A 26500-nucleotide genomic window follows, 5' to 3' on the forward strand; every position below is an offset into this window, starting at 1 on the left:
TTATTGCACCTCAACAGTTGCCCTTTACAGTGGGGATAGATTAGCCTGGGTCTCAGTCTGTTTGTGCCGTCATGCCAACAGTTGCCCTTTACAGTGGGGATAGATTAGCCTGGGTCCCAGTCTGTTTGTGCCGTCATGCCAACTCCTTGTCACTCATTGTCATATCAAACACGTTGGGCTTGACAAGTACAGCAAGGAAGTTGGCCAAGACCACAAACAGATCAGACTAAGGAGGAAAGATGTATTTATTACCAGATCAATCACCATATAGGAAACTGTCTAACTACAGAATGTGAATTTCAGTTGAATCATAACCGCTCCTTGAGATTCAGGGCCCAAACTACAACCTTTTACGTTCTCCTTCAAAGGGTTACCTGGCAGGGCCATGAGAAGACAGGCAATTGTTACCTGAATGGCAGTGGGGGAATTTAGGCCACATAAAACATAACAAAATAATTTACTTTAAAGAGAATTAGTCACCATCGAAAGACCTTGTAACCTGCTTGAGATGGGTTATTGTCCTGGCAAAATAAAATATTGCTCACTTTCAATAATGATTTTATCCCTTTCTGTTTTAGTTCATTTTGATTTGGAAAAATGTGAAACTATTCAACTCATTGTAAAACACAATTGAACATGTATAACTGATTTTGGTTTAATATAATTTTTATGTCGCAAGGTCTTGATCATCCAATTGGTAGAGGTAGATTTTCCTTTTGCCAAACAAGATGTAAATTAAGTTTTAGGTTTAATTTGTTTAATCACAGAAATAGTTTAAAGATTTAAGAAGTATGTTTTTAGTAGGAAACATTCAAACAAATGACTTGTAAATAGCCCATATTGGTTGAGTGGATGTACGCTTTATAAATAAAGGGTAATCTAAAAATACTTTTGGTTAGACTCCTCTACTGACTGTCAATCATCTGATGTGTCCCAATTGGCATCATATTCCCTATATAGTGACCCTGGACTAAAGTAGTGCACTATCCTATGGCCCGCGGTCTAATGTAGTACACTACCCTATGGACCCTGGTGTAAAGTAGTGCACTACATAGGGAATAGGGTACCGTATGAAACACTGTCTTAATACTGTAGATTGTTCTGTTCAGTGTTAGCTGTTTTAAATGAATCTGTTGTAAACCTCGTCTTTATGTGGCTTATACAGGTGATGTTGAAATGACTGTTGGGCCCTTTCTGTGCAGGGACGGTGAAACTGTATGGATTTGGGATATTTATGTGAAACATCAAGGCTTTTTGTGCAGTTTATTAAATCCTCTCCTGATTTAAATTGTGTGTTATCATGAAACTCACACACACAGTAGTGAACATATTGTTTTCACAAGGGAACACAGATCTAATTCAGTTGATATAGATTGCAATCGGTACTTGATTAAACAGTACTGTTGTGTTTTGAGGTCGACCGAGGGAGAAAAGCTTAGGGGCCTGCTGCCTTTCACTGAGGTATAGTAAGAACTGCCTGCTCCAACCTCTCTCTTCCGCTTTTCTTGGCCTGCTGCGGAAAATGGTTTAATGTGACGCAAACCGGAAGTGCATTCCCAAAGAAGGGATTAGGGGGCGTGGCCAGGATTAATTGTTAATGTGTGACTAAATTATCTTGCTGAACGTAAACACAACCCTAGAAGAAGACGGGTTGAAGATCTTCTGGTTTACATACTTGGTGGACCAGTCTGCCTGCGGGAATGCTCAATCCTCAAAGATCTTTATCTGAACTACCAAAGATGTCGGGTCCAAGCCAAGCCGAGAGGGCTGTTTTGGTAAGCAGAACTGGAAGGGTCGGGATCATGACAAACTAGCTCACTAATAAATGGGTTAACCTTGGCTCGCTAGTTATTCACCGACGTCTAGCTAGCTATTTTGCTAGCCAACTATTGATTGTTATTGTTATGAGTGTATATTTTCTCATGCGATCTTCTTGCGTGATTAAAAGGGACATTAAGGACACCTACTCTGTCCATGACAGACTGACCAGGTGAAAGATATATCTTGTCACTTGTTAAATCCTCTTCAACCAGTGTAGACGAAGGGGAGGCAAGTTAAATAAGGATTTTTAAGACTTGAGAGATGGATTGTGTATGTGTGCCATTCAGAGGGTGAATGGGCAAGACAAAAGATTGAAGTGCCTTTTGAACGCATATGGTAGTAGTAGGTACCAGGTGCACCGGTTTGTGTCAAGAACTGCAAAGCTGCTGGGTTTTTCCACACTGTGGGAAGCATGGGAGTCAGCATCCCTGTACGACTCAATATTAGGGAGGCGTCCTTAATGTTTTGTACACTCACTGCCGTAGCGCCTGACAGTGCCAAGAATAAAACTGCTCTGCTGCCTTGCGTCGGCAAGCTCTGTTCTGCTGGTTGTCAATGACAACGTGATATACAGTATGATCCAAGTCCTCATAATAGTCACATTGAATGATTGTCACATTTACCGCCTTCGATGGGTGAGATCACTGCTGCCCTGCCATATATCTAGCCTTCTGTACACCGCTCCACCTATAGATCCATAGGTGTCAAGCGTCACATTCAGTCCTCAGGGGTGGGCTTCATCCAAGAACTCCCCAGTGAGAGAAGATATATGCAGGGCTTTCTATATAGCTAGCTAGTATACAGAAGCAGGTCTCTTAAAGCTACTGGTATGTATGTAGATACACAGGCACAAGAGCAACATGTCTCTGTTGCTTCCTGTCAGATGACATTTATACCATAGAATTAGAAGGAATCATTGTAATGCTATGATTCCTGCATTCAGGGAAGTAGAACCACAAGCACAGCATTCTCAGAACACCAGTGGAATTCTAATTGGAACCATGATAATGTTATCATTCTAGAACAGAATAAGCCTATCTATCTATCCCTATCTCTGCTGACCACCACAATAACTATCTTGTTTGTCTCCTCTCTTTCGCCCCTCTCTCATTCTCCCCAACCCTCTCTCGTTCTCTCCCTCCCTCCCTTCCTTCCCTTCAGGAGGAGGAGTTTAACTGGTTGCTGAAAGAGGAGGTCCATGCTGTTTTGAAGCAGCTCCAGGATATACTGAAGGTGATGTTTCTCTTTGGTACAGATCTAAGATCAGCTTCCTCTCTCCCTATCCTAACCTTACCGTTAGTGGGGAAAAACCCGGAACTGATCCAAGATCAGCATCTACAGTTGTGGCCAAAAGTTTTGAGAATGTCACAAATATTAATTTTCACAAAGTCTGCTGCCTCAGTTTGTATGATGGCAATTTGCATATACTCCAGAATGTTATGAAGAGTGATCAGATGAATTGCAATTAATTGCAAAGTCCCTCTTTGTCATGCAAATGAACTGAATCCCCCAAAAACATTTCCACTACATTTCTGCCCTGCCACAAAAGGACCAGCTGACATCATGTCAGTGACTCTCTCGTTAACACAGGTGTGAGTGTTGATGAGGACAAGGCTGGAGATCACTCTGTCATGCTGATTGAGTTTGAATAACAGACTGGAAGCTTCAAAAGGAGGGTGGTGCTTGGAATCATTGTTCTTCCTCTGTCAACCATGGTTACCTGCAAGGAAACACGTGCCGTCATCATTGCTTTGCACAAAAAGGGCTTCACAGGCAAGGATATTGCTTCCAGTAAGATTGCACCTAAATCAACCAATTATCGGATCATCAAGAACTTCAAGGAGAGGGGTTCAATTGTTGTGAAGAAGGCTTCAGGTCGCCCAAGAAAGTCCAGCAAGCACCAGGACCATCTCCTAAAGTTGATTCAGCTGTGGGATCGGGGCACCACCAGTACAGAGCTTGCTCATAAATGGCAGCAGGCAGGTGTGAGTGCATCTGCACGCACAGTGAGGCGAAGACTTTCGGAGGATGGCCTGGTGTCAAGAAGGGCAGCAAAGAAGCCACTTCTCTCCAGGAAAAACATCAGGGACAGACTGATATTCTGCAAAAGGTACAGGGATTGGACTGCTGAGGACTGGGGTAAAGTCATTTTCTCTGATGAATCCCCTTTCCGATTGTTTGGGGCATCCGGAAAAAAGCTTGTCCGGAGAAGACAAGGTGAGCGCTACCATCAGTCCTGTGTCATGCCAACAGTAAAGCATCCTGAGACCATTCATGTGTGGGGTTGCTTCTCAGCCAAGGGAGTGGGCTCACTCACAATTTTGCCTAAGAACACAGCCATGAATGAAGAATGGTACCAACACATCCTCCGAGAGCAACTTCTCCCAACCATCCAGGAACAGTTTGGTGACGAACAATGCCTTTTCCAGCATGATGGAACACCTTGCCATAAGGCAAAAGTGATAACTAAGTGGCTCGGGGAACAAAACATGGATATTTTGGGTCCATGGCCAGGAAACTCCCCAGACCTTAATCCCATTGAGAACTTGTGGTCAATCCTCAAGAGGCGGGTGGACAAACAAAACCCCACAAATTCTGACAAACTCCAAGCATTGATTATGCAAGAATGGGCTGCCATCAGTCAGGATGTGGCCCAGAAGTTAATTGACAGCATGCCAGGGCGGATTGCAGAGGTCTTGAAAAAGAAGGGTCAACACTGCAGATTTTCACTCTGCATCAACTTCATGTAATTGTCAATAAAAGCCTTTGACACTTATGAAATGCTTGTAATTATACTTCAGTATTCCATAGTAACATCTGACAAAAATATCTAAAGACACTGAAGCAGCAAACTTTGTGGAAATTAATATTTATGTAATTCTCAAAACTATGGCCACGACTGTAGGATCAACCTCACCCAACAACTAACTATTGGCTCCATAGGATCAAAGAGCTCCGATCACAAGACAATGGTGTCACTGAGGTGACTTAACACTGCTGAGTTGTCAATATTGGGTTGGACCTAGCTGTGGTACACTGACCCCATAGCCATAGAGGAGGTACACTGACCCCATAGCCATAGAGGAGGTACACTGACCCCATAGCCATAGAGGAGGTACACTGACCCCATAGCCATAGAGGAGGATCCTTTAACAGGAGATTATCATGACTAATGATAAACCATGTAGAACAAATGCACTTCAAGACATTTCAACTTTGGCTAGGTTGTTGTGTAACTAAATTCTTCAAATGTTTGATTTCGGTGTACTGTTGTCAGAGTTGATTGCTATTTGTATTCACGCTTCTCAAGACATTTTATTGAGTTATTGATGGAGATATTTACAATGCTGTAACTAGATTGTGTACAGGTTTACTATACTGAACCAAAATATAAACGCAACATGCAGCAATTTCATTGATTTTACTGAGTTACAGTTCATATGAGGAAATAAGTCAAATTAAATGAATTCATTAGGCCCTAATCTATGGAATTCACATGACTGGGAATACAGATATGCATCTGTTGGTCACACATACCTTGCAAAACATTGGGCCTCAGGATCTCATCATGGTATTTTTGTGCATTCAAATGACCATTGATTAAAATGCAGTTGTGTGTGTTGTCCGTAGCTTATGCCTGCCCATACCACAACCCCACTGTCACCATGGGGCACTCTGTTCACAATGTTGATATCAACAAACCGCTCGCCCACACGACACCATACACGTGGTCTGCGGTTGTGAGGCCGGTTGGACGCACTGCCAAATACTCTAAAACGAGGTTGGAGGTGGCTAATAATAGAGAAATGAACATTCACTTTTCTGGCAACATCTCTGGTGGACATTCCTGCAGTCAGCATGCCAATTGCACGCTTCCTCAACTTGAGACATCTGTGGCGTTGTGTTGTGTGACAGAACTGCACATTTTAGAGTGTCCTTTTATTGTCCCCAGCACAAGGTGCATCTGTGTAATGGTTATGCTGTTTAATCAGCTTCTTGATATACCACACCTGTCAGGTGGATGGATTATCTTGGCAAAGGAGAAACGCTCACTAACAGGGATGGAAACAAATTTGTGCACAGAATGAGAGCAATAAGCTTTTTGTGCATATAGAACATTTCTGGGATCTTTTATTTCAGCTCATGAAACATGGGACCAACACTTTACATGTTGAGTTTATATTTTTGTTCAGTGCAGATTGTGTCTATATAACTAGATTGTGTACTATGTTTATGTCACCAGGAGGCATCCAGGAGGTTCTTCATTCCCACCCCAGGACTGGAGAGCCAACTGAAACAGGAGAACTTCATCCTGGGCAGCTCAACGTAAGACTTGGAGGGATTCATTCCTTGATTTGATTGGTTAATTGATCAGTTGGGTGATTGATTGGTTGAGTTAGTGACTTTGATTCTTTATTAGCCATTTTAAAAACATTAAATGTGTCTCCTTGATTCATAGCAATACAATAGACAATGTAAGACAGAAAACATGAATATAATGTACATTATAAGAAACCCCGTCTCGTCCAGCCTAATGAAGACCTGTTGTTAACACATGACATAGATTAGAAACGCATGTTGGGTTATGTTATTTACCTTTACATTCCTTCTGGGGGCGGCAGGTAGCCTAGTGGTTAGAGGGGTGGCAGGTAGCCTAGTGGTTAGAGGGGCGGCAGGTAGCCTAGTGGTTAGAGGGGTGGCAGGTAGCCTAGTGGTTAGAGGGGTGGCAGGTAGCCTAGTGGTTAGAGGGGCGGCAGGTAGCCTAGTGGTTAGAGGGGTGGCAGGTAGCCTAGTGGTTAGAGGGGTGGCAGGTAGCCTAGTGGTTAGAGGGGTGGCAGGTAGCCTAGTGGTTAGAGGGGTGGCAGGTAGCCTAGTGGTTAGAGGGGTGGCAGGTAGCCTAGTGGTTAGAGGGGTGGCAGGTAGCCTAGTGGTTAGAGGGGTGGCAGGTAGCCTAGTGGTTAGAGGGGTGGCAGGTAGCCTAGTGGTTAGAGGGGTGGCAGGTAGCCTAGTGGTTAGAGGGGCGGCAGGTAGCCTAGTGGTTAGAGGGGCGGCAGGTAGCCTAGTGGTTAGAGGGGTGGCAGGTAGCCTAGTGGTTAGAGGGGCGGCAGGTAGCCTAGTGGTTAGAGGGGCGGCAGGTAGCCTAGTGGTTAGAGGGGCGGCAGGTAGCCTAGTGGTTAGAGGGGCGGCAGGTAGCCTAGTGGTTAGAGGGGCGGCAGGTAGCCTAGTGGTTAGAGGGGCGGCAGGTAGCCTAGTGGTTAGAGGGGCGGCAGGTAGCCTAGTGGTTAGAGGGGTGGCAGGTAGCCTAGTGGTTAGAGGGGTGGCAGGTAGCCTAGTGGTCAGAGGGGTGGCAGGTAGCCTAGTGGTTAGAGGGGTGGCAGGTAGCCTAGTGGTTAGAGGGGTGGCAGGTAGCCTAGTGGTCAGAGGGGTGGCAGGTAGCCTAGTGGTTAGAGGGGCGGCAGGTAGCCTAGTGGTCAGAGGGGCGGCAGGTAGCCTAGTGGTTAGAGGGGCGGCAGGTAGCCTAGTGGTTAGAGGGGCGGCAGGTAGCCTAGTGGTTAGAGGGGCGGCAGGTAGCCTAGTGGTTAGAGGGGCGGCAGGTAGCCTAGTGGTTAGAGGGGCGGCAGGTAGCCTAGTGGTTAGAGGGGCGGCAGGTAGCCTAGTGGTTAGAGGGGTGGCAGGTAGCCTAGTGGTTAGAGGGGCGGCAGGTAGCCTAGTGGTTAGAGGGGCGGCAGGTAGCCTAGTGGTTAGAGGGGCGGCAGGTAGCCTAGTGGTTAGAGGGGTGGCAGGTAGCCTAGTGGTTAGAGGGGTGGCAGGTAGCCTAGTGGTTAGAGGGGCGGCAGGTAGCCTAGTGGTTAGAGGGGCGGCAGGTAGCCTAGTGGTTAGAGGGGCGGCAGGTAGCCTAGTGGTTAGAGGGGTGGCAGGTAGCCTAGTGGTTAGAGGGGTGGCAGGTAGCCTAGTGGTTAGAGGGGTGGCAGGTAGCCTAGTGGTTAGAGGGGTGGCAGGTAGCCTAGTGGTTAGAGGGGTGGCAGGTAGCCTAGTGGTTAGAGGGGTGGCAGGTAGCCTAGTGGTTAGAGGGGTGGCAGGTAGCCTAGTGGTTAGAGGGGCGGCAGGTAGCCTAGTGGTTAGAGGGGCGGCAGGTAGCCTAGTGGTTAGAGGGGCGGCAGGTAGCCTAGTGGTTAGAGGGGCGGCAGGTAGCCTAGTGGTTAGAGGGGCGGCAGGTAGCCTAGTGGTTAGAGGGGCGGCAGGTAGCCTAGTGGTTAGAGGGGCGGCAGGTAGCCTAGTGGTTAGAGGGGTGGCAGGTAGCCTAGTGGTTAGAGGGGTGGCAGGTAGCCTAGTGGTCAGAGGGGTGGCAGGTAGCCTAGTGGTTAGAGGGGTGGCAGGTAGCCTAGTGGTTAGAGGGGTGGCAGGTAGCCTAGTGGTCAGAGGGGTGGCAGGTAGCCTAGTGGTTAGAGGGGCGGCAGGTAGCCTAGTGGTCAGAGGGGCGGCAGGTAGCCTAGTGGTTAGAGGGGCGGCAGGTAGCCTAGTGGTTAGAGGGGCGGCAGGTAGCCTAGTGGTTAGAGGGGCGGCAGGTAGCCTAGTGGTTAGAGGGGCGGCAGGTAGCCTAGTGGTTAGAGGGGCGGCAGGTAGCCTAGTGGTTAGAGGGGCGGCAGGTAGCCTAGTGGTTAGAGGGGCGGCAGGTAGCCTAGTGGTTAGAGGGGCGGCAGGTAGCCTAGTGGTTAGAGGGGCGGCAGGTAGCCTAGTGGTTAGAGGGGCGGCAGGTAGCCTAGTGGTTAGAGGGGCGGCAGGTAGCCTAGTGGTTAGAGGGGTGGCAGGTAGCCTAGTGGTTAGAGGGGTGGCAGGTAGCCTAGTGGTTAGAGGGGCGGCAGGTAGCCTAGTGGTTAGAGGGGCGGCAGGTAGCCTAGTGGTTAGAGGGGCGGCAGGTAGCCTAGTGGTTAGAGGGGTGGCAGGTAGCCTAGTGGTTAGAGGGGTGGCAGGTAGCCTAGTGGTTAGAGGGGTGGCAGGTAGCCTAGTGGTTAGAGGGGTGGCAGGTAGCCTAGTGGTTAGAGGGGCGGCAGGTAGCCTAGTGGTTAGAGGGGCGGCAGGTAGCCTAGTGGTTAGAGGGGCGGCAGGTAGCCTAGTGGTTAGAGGGGCGGCAGGTAGCCTAGTGGTTAGAGGGGCGGCAGGTAGCCTAGTGGTTAGAGGGGCGGCAGGTAGCCTAGTGGTTAGAGGGGCGGCAGGTAGCCTAGTGGTTAGAGGGGCGGCAGGTAGCCTAGTGGTTAGAGGGGCGGCAGGTAGCCTAGTGGTTAGAGGGGCGGCAGGTAGCCTAGTGGTTAGAGGGGCGGCAGGTAGCCTAGTGGTTAGAAGAGGCAGGTAGCCTAGTGGTTAGAGGGGCGGCAGGTAGCCTAGTGGTTAGAGGGGCGGCAGGTAGCCTAGTGGTTAGAGGGGCGGCAGGTAGCCTAGTGGTTAGAGGGGCGGCAGGTAGCCTAGTGGTTAGAGCGTTGGGCCAGTAACCGAAAGGTTGCAAGATCAAATCCCTGAGCTGACAAGGTCAAAATCTGTCGTTCTGCCCCTGAACAAGGCAGTTAACCCACTGTTCCTAGACCGTCATTGTAAATAACAATTTGTTCTTAACTGCCTTGCCTATAAAGGTAAAATTAAAAAATATATTTAAAAATTCTCACACAACATGCATAACCAAAGCAAGTTATTTTCTAATGGTATTTTTTGGGGGGGGTAATGTGATACAATCTATAGAGCATGAAAATAGGCTTATTATTCATGCCTTGCTGCACCTATTTAAAGTTCAGAAGCCAGTCCCAACATCTCACGTGTGTGTGTGTGTGTGTGTGTGTGTGTGTGTGTGTGTGTGTGTGTGTGTGTGTGTGTGTGTGTGTGTGTGTGTGTGTGTGTGTGTGTGTGTGTGTGTGTGTGTGTGTGTGTGTGTGTGTGTGTGTGTGTGTGTGTGTGTGTGTGTGTGTGTGCTTCAGGTCCATGGCTGTACATACTGTATGTGTCTTGGTTGAGGGGAAACCCCAGTCTGTTAATATTTGTTATAGTGGAGGGCTTGTTTATACATTACACAACCTTCTGTTTACAGACATCAACAACAAGTTTCTAATCTGCCGGGACTTGAGTCTATGACAAGGTGACATTATGACATAGGACTCAGGTCAACAGTAGTGTAGTGTGTAGGGGATAGGGTTCTATCTGGGACTTCCACAGTGTCATTATTACAGTCTTGTGAGTCCTGCTGTCTTGTCTTCGCAGCATGGACCAGGTGAAAGGAGTACTGACTCTACAGGGAGAAGCCCTGACTCAAGCTGTGAGTCTCCTTTCTCTGGTTGTACACTATTCTCTGTAAACAGTCTCACTGGCAGTGTTTGGCTGTGTTTTAGTAGAGAACATGTTACTATGTCAGGTTCTTTCTGTAATGTGTTTTAGTAGAGAACATGTTACTATGTCAGGTTCTTTCTGTAATGTGTTTTAGTAGAGAGAACATGTTACTATGTCAGGTTCTTTCTGTAATGTGTTTTAGTAGAGAGAACATGTTACTATGTCAGGTTCTTTCTGTAATGTGTTTTAGTAGAGAACATGTTACTATGTCAGGTTCTTTCTGTAATGTGTTTTAGTAGAGAACATGTTACTATGTCAGGTTCTTTCTGTAATGTGTTTTAGTAGAGAGAACATGTTACTATGTCAGGTTCTTTCTGTAATGTGTTTTAGTAGAGAGAACATGTTACTATGTCAGGTTCTTTCTGTAATGTGTTTTAGTAGAGAACATGTTACTATGTCAGGTTCTTTCTGTAATGTGTTTTAGTAGAGAGAACATGTTACTATGTCAGGTTCTTTCTGTAATGTGTTTTAGTAGAGAGAACATGTTACTATGTCAGGTTCTTTCTGTAATGTGTTTTAGTAGAGAGAACATGTTACTATGTCAGGTTCTTTCTGTAATGTGTTTTAGTAGAGAGAACATGTTACTATGTCAGGTTCTTTCTGTAATGTGTTTTAGTAGAGAGAACATGTTACTATGTCAGGTTCTTTCTGTAATGTGTTTTAGTAGAGAACATGTTACTATGTCAGGTTCTTTCTGTAATGTGTTTTAGTAGAGAGAACATGTTACTATGTCAGGTTCTTTCTGTAATGTGTTTTAGTAGAGAACATGTTACTATGTCAGGTTCTTTCTGTAATGTGTTTTAGTAGAGAGAACATGTTACTATGTCAGGTTCTTTCTGTAATGTGTTTTAGTAGAGAGAACATGTTACTATGTCAGGTTCTTTCTGTAATGTGTTTTAGTAGAGAGAACATGTTACTATGTCAGGTTCTTTCTGTAATGTGTTTTAGTAGAGAGAACATGTTACTATGTCAGGTTCTTTCTGTAATGTGTTTTAGTAGAGAGAACATGTTACTATGTCAGGTTCTTTCTGTAATGTGTTTTAGTAGAGAGAACATGTTACTATGTCAGGTTCTTTCTGTAATGTGTTTTAGTAGAGAACATGTTACTATGTCAGGTTCTTTCTGTAATGTGTTTTAGTAGAGAGAACATGTTACTATGTCAGGTTCTTTCTGTAATGTGTTTTAGTAGAGAGAACATGTTACTATGTCAGGTTCTTTCTGTAATGTGTTTTAGTAGAGAACATGTTACTATGTCAGGTTCTTTCTGTAATGTGTTTTAGTAGAGAGAACATGTTACTATGTCAGGTTCTTTCTGTAATGTGTTTTAGTAGAGAGAACATGTTACTATGTCAGGTTCTTTCTGTAATGTGTTTTAGTAGAGAGAACATGTTACTATGTCAGGTTCTTTCTGTAATGTGTTTTAGTAGAGAGAACATGTTACTATGTCAGGTTCTTTCTGTAATGTGTTTTAGTAGAGAGAACATGTTACTATGTCAGGTTCTTTCTGTAATGTGTTTTAGTAGAGAGAACATGTTACTATGTCAGGTTCTTTCTGTAATGTGTTTTAGTAGAGAGAACATTTTACTATGTCAGGTTCTTTCTGTAATGTGTTTTAGTAGAGAGAACATGTTACTATGTCAGGTTCTTTCTGTAATGTGTTTTAGTAGAGAGAACATGTTACTATGTCAGGTTCTTTCTGTAATGTGTTTTAGTAGAGAGAACATGTTACTATGTCAGGTTCTTTCTGTAATGTGTTTTAGTAGAGAGAACATGTTACTATGTCAGGTTCTTTCTGTAATGTGTTTTAGTAGAGAGAACATGTTACTATGTCAGGTTCTTTCTGTAATGTGTTTTAGTAGAGAGAACATGTTACTATGTCAGGTTCTTTCTGTAATGTGTTTTAGTAGAGAGAACATGTTACTATGTCAGGTTCTTTCTGTAATGTGTTTTAGTAGAGAGAACATGTTACTATGTCAGGTTCTTTCTGTAATGTGTTTTAGTAGAGAACATGTTACTATGTCAGGTTCTTTCTGTAATGTGTTTTAGTAGAGAACATGTTACTATGTCAGGTTCTTTCTGTAATGTGTTTTAGTAGAGAGAACATGTTACTATGTCAGGTTCTTTCTGTAATGTGTTTTAGTAGAGAGAACATGTTACTATGTCAGGTTCTTTCTGTAATGTGTTTTAGTAGAGAGAACATGTTACTATGTCAGGTTCTTTCTGTAATGTGTTTTAGTAGAGAGAACATGTTACTATGTCAGGTTCTTTCTGTAATGTGTTTTAGTAGAGAGAACATGTTACTATGTCAGGTTCTTTCTGTAATGTGTTTTAGTGAGAGAACATGTTACTATGTCAGGTTCTTTCTGTAATGTGTTTTAGTAGAGAGAACATGTTACTATGTCAGGTTCTTTCTGTAATGTGTTTTAGTAGAGAGAACATGTTACTATGTCAGGTTCTTTCTGTAATGTGTTTTAGTAGAGAGAACATGTTACTATGTCAGGTTCTTTCTGTAATGTGTTTTAGTAGAGAGAACATGTTACTATGTCAGGTTCTTTCTGTAATGTGTTTTAGTAGAGAACATGTTACTATGTCAGGTTCTTTCTGTAATGTGTTTTAGTAGAGAGAACATGTTACTATGTCAGGTTCTTTCTGTAATGTTCACCTTTTGTCTTCACAGGACATCAATCTGAAAACTGCTAAAAGCAACCAAGTGATGCATTTCACATTCAGGGATGATAAGCACTGGAAATTACAACAGGTAGGTGTGTGTGTGTGTGTGTGTGTGTGTGTGTGTGTGTGTGTGTGTGTGTGTGTGTGGTGGTTCAAGTTGTAAAGTCATGTGCACAAGGACAGTGAAATGCCTTTGTTGCAGCCTCTAAACCAAGGATCTAGATTCAGTCACTACTTTTTGTTGAGAGGAGGGTCAGGATTCAGAACAAAATAAAACAAATATTTATAGATTGTGAATTGACCACAAGAAGCCTAAACAGATATAATATTAGACTAAAACATAATCATTTCAAACCTTGATTACATTTGGGGACATTGCCCTGCGTCGGGTGCCGTCTTCCAGATGGGACGTTAAAACGGGTGTCCTGACTCTAATAATACTGTCCCTGTCTCAGATCTAATAATACTGACTCTGTCCCCGTCTCAGATCTAATAATACTGACTCTGTCCCCGTCTCAGATCTAATAATACTGACTCTGTCCCCGTCTCAGATCTAATAATACTGACTCTGTCCCCGTCTCAGATCTAATAATACTGACTCTGTCCCCGTCTCAGATCTAATAATACTGACTCTGTCCCCGTCTCAGATCTAATAATACTGACTCTGTCCCCGTCTCAGATCTAATAATACTGACTCTGTCCCCGTCTCAGATCTAATAATACTGACTCTGTCCCCGTCTCAGATCTAATAATACTGACTCTGTCCCCGTCTCAGATCTAATAATACTGACTCTGTCCCCGTCTCAGATCTAATAATACTGACTCTGTCTCAGATCTAATAATACTGACTCTGTCTCAGATCTAATAATACTGACTCTGTCCCCGTCTCAGATCTAATAATACTGACTCTGTCCCCGTCTCAGATCTAATAATACTGACTCTGTCCCCGTCTCAGATCTAATAATACTGACTCTGTCTCAGATCTAATAATACTGACTCTGTCCCCGTCTCAGATCTAATAATACTGACTCTGTCCCCGTCTCAGATCTAATAATACTGACTCTGTCCCCGTCTCTGATCTAATAATACTGACTCTGTCCCCGTCTCAGATCTAATAATACTGACTCTGACTCTGTCTCAGATCTAATAATACTGACTCTGTCCCCGTCTCAGATCTAATAATACTGACTCTGTCCCCGTCTCAGATCTAATAATACTGACTCTGTCCCCGTCTCAGATCTAATAATACTGACTCTGTCCCCGTCTCAGATCTAATAATACTGACTCCGTCTCAGATCTAATAATACTGACTCTGTCTCAGATCTAATAATACTGACTCTGACCCCGTCTTAGATCTAATAATACTGACTCTGTCCCCGTCTCAGATCTAATAATACTGACTCTGTCCCCGTCTCAGATCTAATAATACTGACTCTGTCCCCGTCTCAGATCTAATAATACTGACTCTGTCCCCGTCTCAGATCTAATAATACTGACTCTGTCCCCGTCTCAGATCTAATAATACTGACTCTGTCCCCGTCTCAGATCTAATAATACTGACTCTGTCCCCGTCTCAGATCTAATAATACTGACTCTGTCCCCGTCTCAGATCTAATAATACTGACTCTGTCCCCGTCTCAGATCTAATAATACTGACTCTGTCTCAGATCTAATAATACTGACTCTGTCCCCGTCTCAGATCTAATAATACTGACTCTGTCCCCGTCTCAGATCTAATAATACTGACTCTGTCCCCGTCTCAGATCTAATAATACTGACCCTGTCTCAGATCTAATAATACTGACTCTGTCCCCGTCTCAGATCTAATAATACTGACTCTGACTCTGTCTCAGATCTAATAATACTGACTCTGTCCCCGTCTCAGATCTAATAATACTGACTCTGTCCCCGTCTCAGATCTAATAATACTGACTCTGTCTCAGATCTAATAATACTGACTCCGTCTCAGATCTAATAATACTGACCCTGTCTCAGATCTAATAATACTGACTCTCCGTCTCAGATCTAATAATACTGACTCTGTCCCCGTCTCAGATCTAATAATACTGACTCTGACCCTGTCTCAGATCTAATAATACTGACTCTGTCTCAGATCTAATAATACTGACTCCGTCTCAGATCTAATAATACTGACCCCGTCTCAGATCTAATAATACTGACCCCGTCTCAGATCTAATAATACTGACTCTGTCCCCGTCTCAGATCTAATAATACTGACTCTGACTCTGTCTCAGATCTAATAATACTGACTCTGTCCCCGTCTCAGATCTAATAATACTGACTCTGTCCCCGTCTCAGATCTAATAATACTGACTCTGACCCCGTCTCAGATCTAATAATACTGACTCTGTCCCCGTCTCAGATCTAATAATACTGACTCTGTCCCCGTCTCAGATCTAATAATACTGACTCTGACCCCGTCTCAGATCTAATAATACTGACTCTGACCCCGTCTCAGATCTAATAATACTGACTCTGTCCCCGTCTCAGATCTAATAATACTGACTCTGTCCCCGTCTCAGATCTAATAATACTGACTCTGTCCCCGTCTCAGATCTAATAATACTGACTCTGTCCCCGTCTCAGATCTAATAATACTGACTCTGTCCCCGTCTCAGATCTAATAATACTGACTCTGACCCCGTCTCAGATCTAATAATACTGACTCTGACCCCGTCTCAGATCTAATAATACTGACAATAATACTGACTCTGTCCCCGTCTCAGATCTAATAATACTGACTCTGACCCCGTCTCAGATCTAATAATACTGACTCTGTCCCCGTCTCAGATCTAATAATACTGACTCTGACCCCGTCTCAGATCTAATAATACTGACTCTGTCCCCGTCTCAGATCTAATAATACTGACCCTGTCCCCGTCTCAGATCTAATAATACTGACCCTGTCCCTGTCTCAGATCTAATAATACTGACTCTGTCCCCGTCTCAGATCTAATAATACTGACTCTGTCTCAGATCTAATAATACTGACTCTGTCTCAGATCTAATAATACTGTCCCCGTCTCAGATCTAATAATACTGACTCTGTCCTCGTTTCTCCCTCAGATCCAGGATGCTAGGAACCATGTGAATCAGGCTCTGCAGCTGCTGAGTGGTAGAGATGAGAGCTACCACTTTAAGACTGGGGCTGAGGTCAACAAGGTAGGAACACACACACAGCTACCACTTTAAGACTGGGGCTGAGGGTAATGAGGTTAGTTTCCACCAGGGAAAACACTGATAATTACTGTCAGAAATAAACTGATTTCTGTGTCATAGCGGAGCTAACAGATATAACAGAGCTATCAGGGAAGTGGTTTTCCTCTATTTTCTATGTCAACACTACACATCCTTAGTCTACGCTACACATCCTTAGTCTACGCTACACATCCTTAGTCTACACTACACCTCATTAGTCTACACTACACCTCATTAGTCTACACTACACATCATTGGACTACGCTACACATCATTGGACTACACATCATTGGACTACGCTACACATCATTGGACTACACATCATTGGACTACACATCATTGGACTACGCTGCACATCATTGGACTACGCTGCACATCATTGGACTACGCTGCACATCATTGGACTACGCTGCACATCATTGGACTACGCTGCACATCATTGGACTACGCTGCACATCATTGGACTACGCTGCACATCATTGGACTACGCTGCACATCATTGGACTACGCTGCACATCATTGGACTACGCTGCACATCATTGGACTACGCTGCACATCATTGACTAGACTACGCTGCACATCATTGGACTACGCTGCACATCATTGGACTACGCCGCACGCCATTGGACTACGCCGCACATCATTGGACTACACTGCACATCATTAGACTACACATCATTGGACTACACTACACATCATTGGACTAGACTACGCTACACATCATTGGACTAGACTACGCTACACATCATTGGACTAGACTACGCTACACATCATTGGACTAGACTACGCTACACATCATTGGACTAGACTACGCTACACATCATTAGACTAGACTACGCTACACATCATTAGACTAGACTACGCTACACATCATTAGACTAGACTACGCTGCACATCATTAGACTACACTGCACATCATTAGACTACACATCATTGGACTACGCTACACATCATTAGACTACACGTCATTGGACTACGCTACACGTCATTGGACTACGCTACACGTCATTGGACTACGCTACACGTCATTGGACTACGCTACACGTCATTGGACTACGCTACACGTCATTGGACTACGCTACACATCATTGGACTACGCTACACATCATTGGACTACGCTACACATCATTGGACTACGCTACACATCATTGGACTACGCTACACATCATTGGACTACGCTACGCTACACATCATTGGACTACGCTACGCTACACATCATTGGACTACGCTACGCTACACATCATTGGACTACGCTACACATCATTGGACTACGCTGCACATCATTGGACTACGCTACACATCATTGGACTACGCTACACATTATACTGCTCTACACATCATTAGACTACAACTTTGCTCCACCATGTACCTGTTCATTACCTAGAACAACTTTTCCATCCCAGAGTGCATCTCTTCACCAGATCATTTCCTCTATATCTCAGGTTGTATTTGTTCCTAGTTGATCACTGTAGTTGATGATGACTGATGATGTCGTTGTTGTAGCTGATGGACGCGGTGATGCTCCAGCTGACCAGGGCTCGTAACCGCCTCACCACTCCAGCAGCCATGACCCTGCCGGAGCTGGCCACCAGCGGCCTCATGGTGAGTCTGTCATAGGTCATAGCAGAGAAACTGGTCTCGCCGTCTACTGTATGCAATTTACATCACAATGTCTCTCTCTCTCTCTCTCTCTCTCTCTTTCTCTTTCTCTTTCTCTCTCTCTCTTTCTCCAGAAAATGTTCACTCCTCCAATGCCAGGCGATGTGATGGTGAACTTCTATATCAACCTGAGTAAGCTGTGTCTGACTGTCTACCAGCTGCACGCAATGCAGCCCAACACCACCAAGGTACACACTCACACTCTCCTGCAGATACAGTCTGCGGATCAAATCCAGCCCTGAGACAACAAGATCACAGCTGTTAGTTCTGTAATCACATGTGGTATTGTGCAGATGCATCAGTTTGTCTACCTCTGGTGTTTCAACAGAACTTCAGGCCTTCTGGAAGCTCTGTGTTACACAACCCTGGAGCCATGTTGTAAGTTCTGTTTGATAACGGTTCACATCGTGTCAGTCACTAACACTTTAGATGGGCTGTCTGTGGTCAGTACACACAGGATCTTTTCATGTCCATTCATATCTTATTGATGTGAAGATATTAGTGTGCCTCTAACAATACTAACTACCGTTTTAAAAATATATTTTCTGTCACTAGTCAGCAGCATAGTAAATGATGCTTGTTGGGTCTACCACGGGTCCTCTCATTTCTGAATACTTTCACACACACAGTTCCCAACTGTTTTAACGCATACAGTGCCATTTCCAATACACCCAACTGTTTTAACACATACAGTGCCATTTCCAATACACCCAACTGTTTTAACACATACAGTGCCATTTCCAATACACCCAACTGTTTTATTTTGCTGTTTTATTGTTGAACTCTTTCCCTGCTGTCTCCCCCAGTGAGCTGAACAATGCTAAGTTTGAGGTGAGCCAGGTTCACAAGGTGGAGTGTGTTGTCCCCTGGCTCAACAACACCCTGGTCTTCTTCACCATCTCCCTGCAGCTCTGTCAGCAGCTCAAGGACAAGGTGGGTGACGTGTGTGGCAGCAGGACACTTTTTCAACACTCCATTGGTCCACAGAATACACTGAAGTGAATGAGTAGCTGTGATATTGGCATAGATTCAGGCTGGGTCCGTTGGTATGAAGTAGATGATTCACCTTGTTCAAGTGTGTCCGTAACTAAAGAAATGTCAGACTCAGAAAAGAGAAGACGGGGAGAGCTGTTTTGCTTCTGTGAAAAAGTTCTAAATGGTATGAATAGGTGGTCATTGGAAACAAGAGTCTAAATCGACTGAGAAGCAGAGAAGTTGTGGCATATGTCCCAGAAAACTGTCAAACTGAAAGCTTACGTACAACACCAAGCCAAGACACTTGTTTTGTGACCTATATTATAAAGTCTTTATTATATTGGCTTACCATGACACATTAACTGGATTTTTCTCCTCCTCCTTCTAGATTTCCGTCTTCTCTAGTTTCTGGAACTACCGACCGTTCTAACCTCCTGCAGCTAGCTGACCGTCAGAATGCCTAGGTGTTCTAACCTCCTGCAGCTAGCTGACCGTCAGAATGCCTAGGTGTTCTAACCTCCTGCAGCTAGCTGACCGTCAGAATGCCTAGGTGTTCTAACCTCCTGCAGCTAGCTGACCGTCAGAATGCCTAGGTGTTCTAACCTCCTGCAGCTAGCTGACCGTCAGAATGCCTAGGTGTTCTAACCTCCTGCAGCTAGCTGACCGTCAGAATGCCTAGGTGTTCTAACCTCCTGCAGCTAGCTGACCGTCAGAATGCCTAGGTGTTCTAACCTCCTGCAGCTAGCTGACCGTCAGAATGCCTAGGTGTTCTAACCTCCTGCAGCTAGCTGACCGTCAGAATGCCTAGGTGTTCTAACCTCCTGCCGCTAGCTGACCGTCAGAATGCCTAGGTGTTCTAACCTCCTGCAGCTAGCTGACCGTCAGAATGCCTAGGTGTTCTAACCTCCTGCAGCTAGCTGACCGTCAGAATGCCTAGGTGTTCTAACCTCCTGCAGCTAGCTGACCGTCAGAATGCCTAGGTGTTCTAACCTCCTGCCGCTAGCTGACCGTCAGAATGCCTAGGTGTTCTAACCTCCTGCAGCTAGCTGACCGTCAGAATGCCTAGGTGTTCTAACCTCCTGCAGCTAGCTGACCGTCAGAATGCCTAGGTGTTCTAACCTCCTGCAGCTAGCTGACCGTCAGAATGCCTAGGTGTTCTAACCTCCTGCAGCTAGCTGACCGTCAGAATGCCTAGGTGTTCTAACCTCCTGCAGCTAGCTGACCGTCAGAATGCCTAGGTGTTCTAACCTCCTGCAGCTAGCTGACCGTCAGAATGCCTAGGTGTTCTAACCTCCTGCAGCTAGCTGACCGTCAGAATGCCTAGGTGTTCTAACCTCCTGCAGCTAGCTGACCGTCAGAATGCCTAGGTGTTCTAACTTCCTGCAGCTAGCTGACCGTCAGAATGCCTAGGTGTTCTAACCTCCTGCAGCTAGCTGACCGTCAGAATGCCTAGGTGTTCTAACCTCCTGCAGCTAGCTGACCGTCAGAATGCCTAGGTGTTCTAACCTCCTGCCGCTAGCTGACCGTCAGAATGCCTAGGTGTTCTGTCCAAATCCTTCACACCAACCAACCCAGATAAAAGGGATGTCTTGAAAATATTGTCTGATTTGAAGTGGGTTTTGTTTGTATAATTTACAGGAGAACAGCCGGATCAAAGTCCATATATATTACCAGTGTTTAGTATTCCAGGGTTTAGGGCCCATCTGTGTGTTACAGCTGCTTTAATTCAGTCCCAAATCAACCCCTAGGCCCTAACCTCTAGACTACACTCCCTACTTGTGAAGAAAGTATAGGACTAAGCAATATGGTGGAGCTACTACCATATTGGTATATCTATCCAATACATTCAGTGTTTCCCCTAGTTGGGGGTCGTTAGCACAATGACTGGAAGTCTATGGGAATGAATATAGGGGAAACACTGCATGACTGGAAGTCTATGGGAATGAATATAGGGGAAACACTGCATGACTGGAAGTCTATGGGAATGAATATAGGGGCAACACTGCATGACTGGAAGTCTATGGGAATGAATATAGGGGAAACGCTGCATGACTGGAAGTCTATGGGAATGAATATAGGGGAAACACTGCATGACTGGAAGTCTATGGGAATGAATATAGGGGAAACGCTGCATGACTGGAAGTCTATGGGAATGAATATAGGGGAAACACTGCATGACTGGAAGTCTATGGGAATGAATATAGGGGAAACGCTGCATGACTGGAAGTCTATGGGAATGAATATAGGGGCAACACTGCATGACTGGAAGTCTATGGGAATGAATATAGGGGAAATGCTGCATGACTGGAAGTCTATGGGAATGAATATAGGGGAAACACTGCATTCTGATCTAGACAAGTAGGGACTAGGGGTTGATTTAGGATTGGGTGCATGTATCTCTCTGTGCGTCATCTGTTGTATTTTGTTGGATAGTACTAACTTGGACCTCCCTGTTGTATAGTACTAACTAACTTGAACCTCCCTGTTGGATAGTACTAACTAACTTGGACCTCCCTGTTGGATAGTACTAACTAACTTGGACCTCCCTGTTGTATAGTACTAACTAACTTGGACCTCCCTGTTGGATAGTACTAACTAACTTGGACCTCCCTGTTGTATAGTACTAACTAACTTGGACCTCCCTGTTGGATAGTACTAACTAACTTGGACCTCCCTGTTGGATAGTACTAACTAACTTGGACCTCCCTGTTGTATAGTACTAACTAACTTGGACCTCCCTGTTGGATAGTACTAACTAACTTGGACCTCCCTGTTGGATAGTACTAACTAACTTGGACCTCCCTGTTGGATAGTACTAACTAACTTGGACCTCCCTGTTGGATAGTACTAACTAACTTGGACCTCCCTGTTGGATAGTACTAACTAACTTGGACCTCCCTGTTGGATAGTACTAACTAACTTGGACCTCCCTGTTGGATAGTACTAACTAACTTGGACCTCCCTGTTGGATAGTACTAACTAACTTGGACCTCCCTGTTGTATAGTACTAACTAACTTGGACCTCCCTGTTGTATAGTACTAACTGACTTGGACCTCCCTGTTGTATAGTACTAACTAACTTGGACCTCCCTGTTGTATAGTACTAACTAACTTGGACCTCCCTGTTGTATAGTACTAACTTGGTTGGACCTCCCTGTTGGATAGTACTAACTTGGTTGGACCTCCCTGTTGGATAGTACTAACTTGGTTGGACCTCCCTGTTGGATAGTACTAACTAGGTTGGACCTCCCTGTTGTATAGTACTAACTAACTTGGACCTCCCTGTTGTATAGTACTAACTAACTTGGACCTCCCTGTTGTATAGTACTAACTAACTTGGACCTCCCTGTTGTATAGTACTGACTTGGACCTCCCTGTTGTATAGTACTAACTAACTTGGACCTCCCTGTTGTATAGTACTAACTAACTTGGACCTCCCTGTTGTATAGTACTAACTGACTTGGACCTCCCTGTTGTATAGTACTAACTAACTTGGACCTCCCTGTTGTATAGTACTAACTAACTTGGACCTCCCTGTTGTATAGTACTAACTGACTTGGACCTCCCTGTTGTATAGTACTAACTGACTTGGACCTCCCTGTTGTATAGTACTAACTGACTTGGACCTCCCTGTTGTATAGTACTAACTAACTTGGACCTCCCTGTTGTATAGTACTAACTTGGACCTCGTTATGAATCAGCTTGTGTTGTTGTTTTAGTCTGAAACACTTCTCTTGTTACGGAATACTAACGTTCCTCCTCTCCACATAGTTATACCCTTTTCACACTATAATAGCGACCAAAAATGTGCTGTACTAGCTCAGATATGTTTTATTTGATGGTTTATTTGGGTAGGGACCGATACAAACACGGTTCCAGCATCTATGGTTAATGAGTAACCAGATCAGCTTGGTTTGTTCAGCAGTGTGAAAAGGTATTGGAAACATTTGTCAAGCAGATTGTCATACTGTGGTAAATAATACTGTTATTTTGTGTAGACTACGCTACTCATCAGAAGTATATGTTTGTGACATGAAACAGTGTTACCGTGACTCTATATTCCTTGGAATTATGCTTTATGTCAAGTATAAAGGAAAACGGACATTCCCAGCTTTGAAGGGTAAACCTTCATGCCTCCTCAACGATAAGCTATTATTCGTCATTGTATCAGTTAATTTCAATGTATGTGTTGTTAGCTAATGTTTTTATTTATTCAATTGTTTATTTTTGCACTTGTTACTTGATGATTCCCTGTGAAGTGAATATCCATTCCAATGCTGAACAAAAATAATTATTACTGCAAGTGTTTTAATTTATTTTGAGATGTATACATGTATATGTTGTGGACCATATGATCTATTATCTGTGCAGTAAAGATATGTTATACGTGTATATGTTATGGACCATATGATCTATTATCTGTGCAGTAAAGATATGTTATACATGTATATGTTATGGACCATATGATCTATTATCTGTGCAGTAAAGAGATGTTATACATATATATGTTGTGGACCATATGATCTATTATCTGTGCAGTGAAGAGATGTTATATAGGAGTGTTCGCTCAGTCAATCAGGACAGATTCAATACAAAATATTATTGAATCATTTGAATGATACAATGTACATGTTTCAACATTGAATCAATACTACTACAATATCTATGATTCCTCATTACATACGCTTAAGAAGTTACGTTTAAAGTACACGTTAAACGAAGTACAAAACTTTGGCTTTGTGAACTCGCGTTGATTCTACTACGTAAAGAGTGGTGCCCAGTTTTTCATGAACCGTTAGTGAAAGCCCTTTTATCTTCTGGTTGTGACACTCAGTGACTGTTTTCACCGAGCTCTCCTTTCTGGCGTCCTAGCAACAACCGCTAGCCGTGCAGAGAACAAGTAAACAAACTGATTCATATGACTTTCCACCATTAGACGGCAGCTAAAACGGGTTACCACAGGGAGTGCAACATTTTCCACCAGTCAGAGTAAATAGAACCAGAATGAAAACGAGTTATACAACTCTTGGTTTGACACACAGATAAAGGTGAATATTCCGGACTATAAACCGCAACTTTTTTCCCAGGCTTTGAACCTCGCAGCTTAAACAATGACGTGGCTAATATATGGATTTTTCCCGCTTTCAATTTTTTTTTCTCAAAAAAAAACACATTCTGTGACGTGCTCAGTTTTTGGGCGGCATGAAGCTTTCATTAGACCAATGAAATTGCCGAACGGGTTAAGGTCAAACAACTTTTTTGTTTAGATTAAATCGAGCGCTCTCAAACTTCCCATCATTCTGATTACGGTAGTCATTTTGTCACCCTCATCATGGCAAAGACACGGAGAAATGCATATGATGCAGCTTTCAAGTTGAAGGCGATTGATCTGGCTGTTGGAAAAGGAAATAGAGCTGCTGCACGGGAGCTTGGTCTTAATGAGTCGATGATAAGACGTTGGAAACAGCAGCGTGAGGAATTGACTCAGTGCAAAAAGACAACTAAAGCTTACTGCTCATTTTTTTACAAGCCGTGTTTCGTTAAAGCCTATTTATTTTTGTTACAAGACGTGTTTCGTTAAAGCCTGTGTAAAGTTAATTTGTTTCAATGTACCGGTAGGCACCTGCGGCTTATAGACATGTGCGGCTTATTTATGTTCAAAATAATACTTTTTGGTTAAATTCAGTGGGTGCGGCTTATATTCAGGTGGGCTTAATAGTCCGGAAATTGCGGTAATCAATTTTCTAAGTGTCGTCATTGTGGAATCTTCAATTCTGTTCCAAGTTTCTTTCAGGTCTCCATTCCAAAGTTTTCATGACCCACTTTGTGTCTTCCAGGCTGTTGGGAAACACAGAGAGAGAGGAGGGAAAATCATGTATCTTTCAAGACATCTTTATTCAGAGGAAAAACAGTGAACTCTTGTCTGACACAGACTCCTTGATACAGCCATGCTAAATCTGGTCTAAAACAGACCCTCTATTGTAGGATGTGAATGACTCAAACTGATGGGTCTTCACCACAGACTCCTTGATACAGCCATGCTAAATCTGGTCTAAAACAGACCCTCTATTGTAGGATGTGATCATGTGACTGACTCAAACTGATGGGTCTTCACCATTATACATGACAGGATAGAGTCTGAATGACCATGATACAAGACAGGATAGAGTCTGAATGACCATGATACAAGACAGGATAGAGTCTGAATGACCATGATACAAGACAGGATAGAGTCTGAATGACCATGATACAAGACAGGATAGAGTCTGAATGACCATGATACAAGACAGGATAGAGTCTGAATGACCATGACACAAGACGGGATAGTCTGAATGACCATGACACAAGACGGGATAGTCTGAATGACCATGACACAAGACAGGATAGAGTCTGAATGACCATGACACAAGACAGGATAGAGTCTGAATGACCATGATACAAGACAGGATAGAGTCTGAATGACCATGATACAAGACAGGATAGAGTCTGAATGACCATGATACATGACAGGATAGAGTCTGAATGACACGGCTTCATTTTGAATTGACTTGGAATATACAACAAATAAATACAACTCCCTCATTAACACTATGGGTGGTGACATATCAGAAATGTGGGCCTGTGTGCTATCATGCCAACTCACACCAAACATGGTTAACAAGAGCACCAGATCTGAGACCAGGCTACAGATACCAACAGATCAGGCTATACATACCAACAGATCTGGGACCAGGCTATACATACCAACAGATCTGAGACCGGGCTATAGATACCAACAGATCTAGGACCAGGCTATAGATACCAACAGATCTGGGACCAGGCTATAGATACCAACAGATCTGGGACCAGGCTATAGATACCAACAGATCTGGGACCAGGCTATAGATACCAACAGATCTGGGACCGGGCTATAGATACCAACAGATCTAGGACCAGGCTATAGATACCAACAGATCTGGGACCAGGCTATAGATACCAACAGATCTGGGACCAGGCTATAGATACCAACAGATCTGGGACCGGGCTATAGATACCAACAGATCTGGGACCAGGCTATAGATACCAACAGATCTGATACCAACAGATCTGGGACCAGGCTATAGATACCAACAGATCTGGGACCAGGCTATAGATACCAACAGATCTAGGACCAGACTATAGATACCAACAGATCTGGGACCAGGCTATAGATACCAACAGATCTGGGACCAGGCTATAGATACCAACAGATCTGGGACCAGGCTATAGATACCAACAGATCTGATACCAACAGATCTGGGACCAGGCTATAGATACCAACAGATCTGGGACCAGGCTATAGATACCAACAGATCTGGGACCAGGCTATAGATACCAACAGATCTGGGACCAGGCTATAGATACCAACAGATCTGGGACCAGGCTATAGATACCAACAGATCTGGGACCAAACTATATACACACCACACATTTCTCACAGAAACAGGCCATTACATTTTATTGATTGATTGCTACATTACCTGTTCATCACAGCAGCAGCAGCAGCAGCAGCGGATCAGAACCAGGACAACAAGCAGCAGAACCATGCCTGAAAGGATCAAGATGGACAGTAATTGTGTGTGTGTGTGTGTGTGTGTGTGTGTGTGTGTGTGTGTGTGTGTGTGTGTTCCTACCGATGAAGATGAAGAAGACAGCGAAGGAGGCGATGTCCCAGTCAGACTGGAACAGCTGTTTAGACTGCAGCCTGGACACCACGTCTGTAAACGGATCCTTAAACTCTTCCTGTAGGTTCCTCTGGTCCATGGCT

The 26500-nt window shown here is 44.1% G+C and overlaps 1 protein-coding gene across 1 annotated transcript; it reads left to right on the plus strand.

Moving 5' to 3' along the window:
* Nucleotides 1-1574: 1574 nt before the first annotated feature.
* LOC106606241 (rogdi atypical leucine zipper) lies at nt 1575-23159 on the plus strand. The gene is made up of 11 exons (XM_082976266.1): nt 1575-1775; nt 2983-3054; nt 6065-6147; nt 10066-10120; nt 12869-12949; nt 15949-16044; nt 17584-17682; nt 17814-17927; nt 18068-18117; nt 18546-18672; nt 19103-23159. Exons 1-11 carry the CDS (start codon nt 1701-1703, stop codon nt 19142-19144), a joined length of 894 nt encoding a protein of 297 aa, XP_082832392.1. The 5' UTR covers nt 1575-1700; the 3' UTR covers nt 19145-23159.
* Nucleotides 23160-26500: the final 3341 nt, after the last annotated feature.

Source organism: Salmo salar, chromosome 06 (genome assembly GCF_965601325.2).
Source record: "Salmo salar chromosome 06, fSalSal1, whole genome shotgun sequence".
Taxonomy (NCBI): domain Eukaryota; kingdom Metazoa; phylum Chordata; class Actinopteri; order Salmoniformes; family Salmonidae; genus Salmo; species Salmo salar.

What these genes read in the sequence shown, in the direction of transcription:
- LOC106606241 (XM_082976266.1), top strand. Translation starts at nt 1,701, where the DNA reads ATGCTCAATCCTCAAAGATCTTTATCTGAACTACCAAAGATGTCGGGT. An exon ending in AGCTCCAGGATATACTGAAG is followed by an intron (nt 3,055 to 6,064) that starts GTGATGTTTCTC and finishes TTATGTCACCAG; the next exon opens with GAGGCATCCAGGAGGTTCTT. An exon ending in CTGGGGCTGAGGTCAACAAG is followed by an intron (nt 16,045 to 17,583) that starts GTAGGAACACAC and finishes TCGTTGTTGTAG; the next exon opens with CTGATGGACGCGGTGATGCT.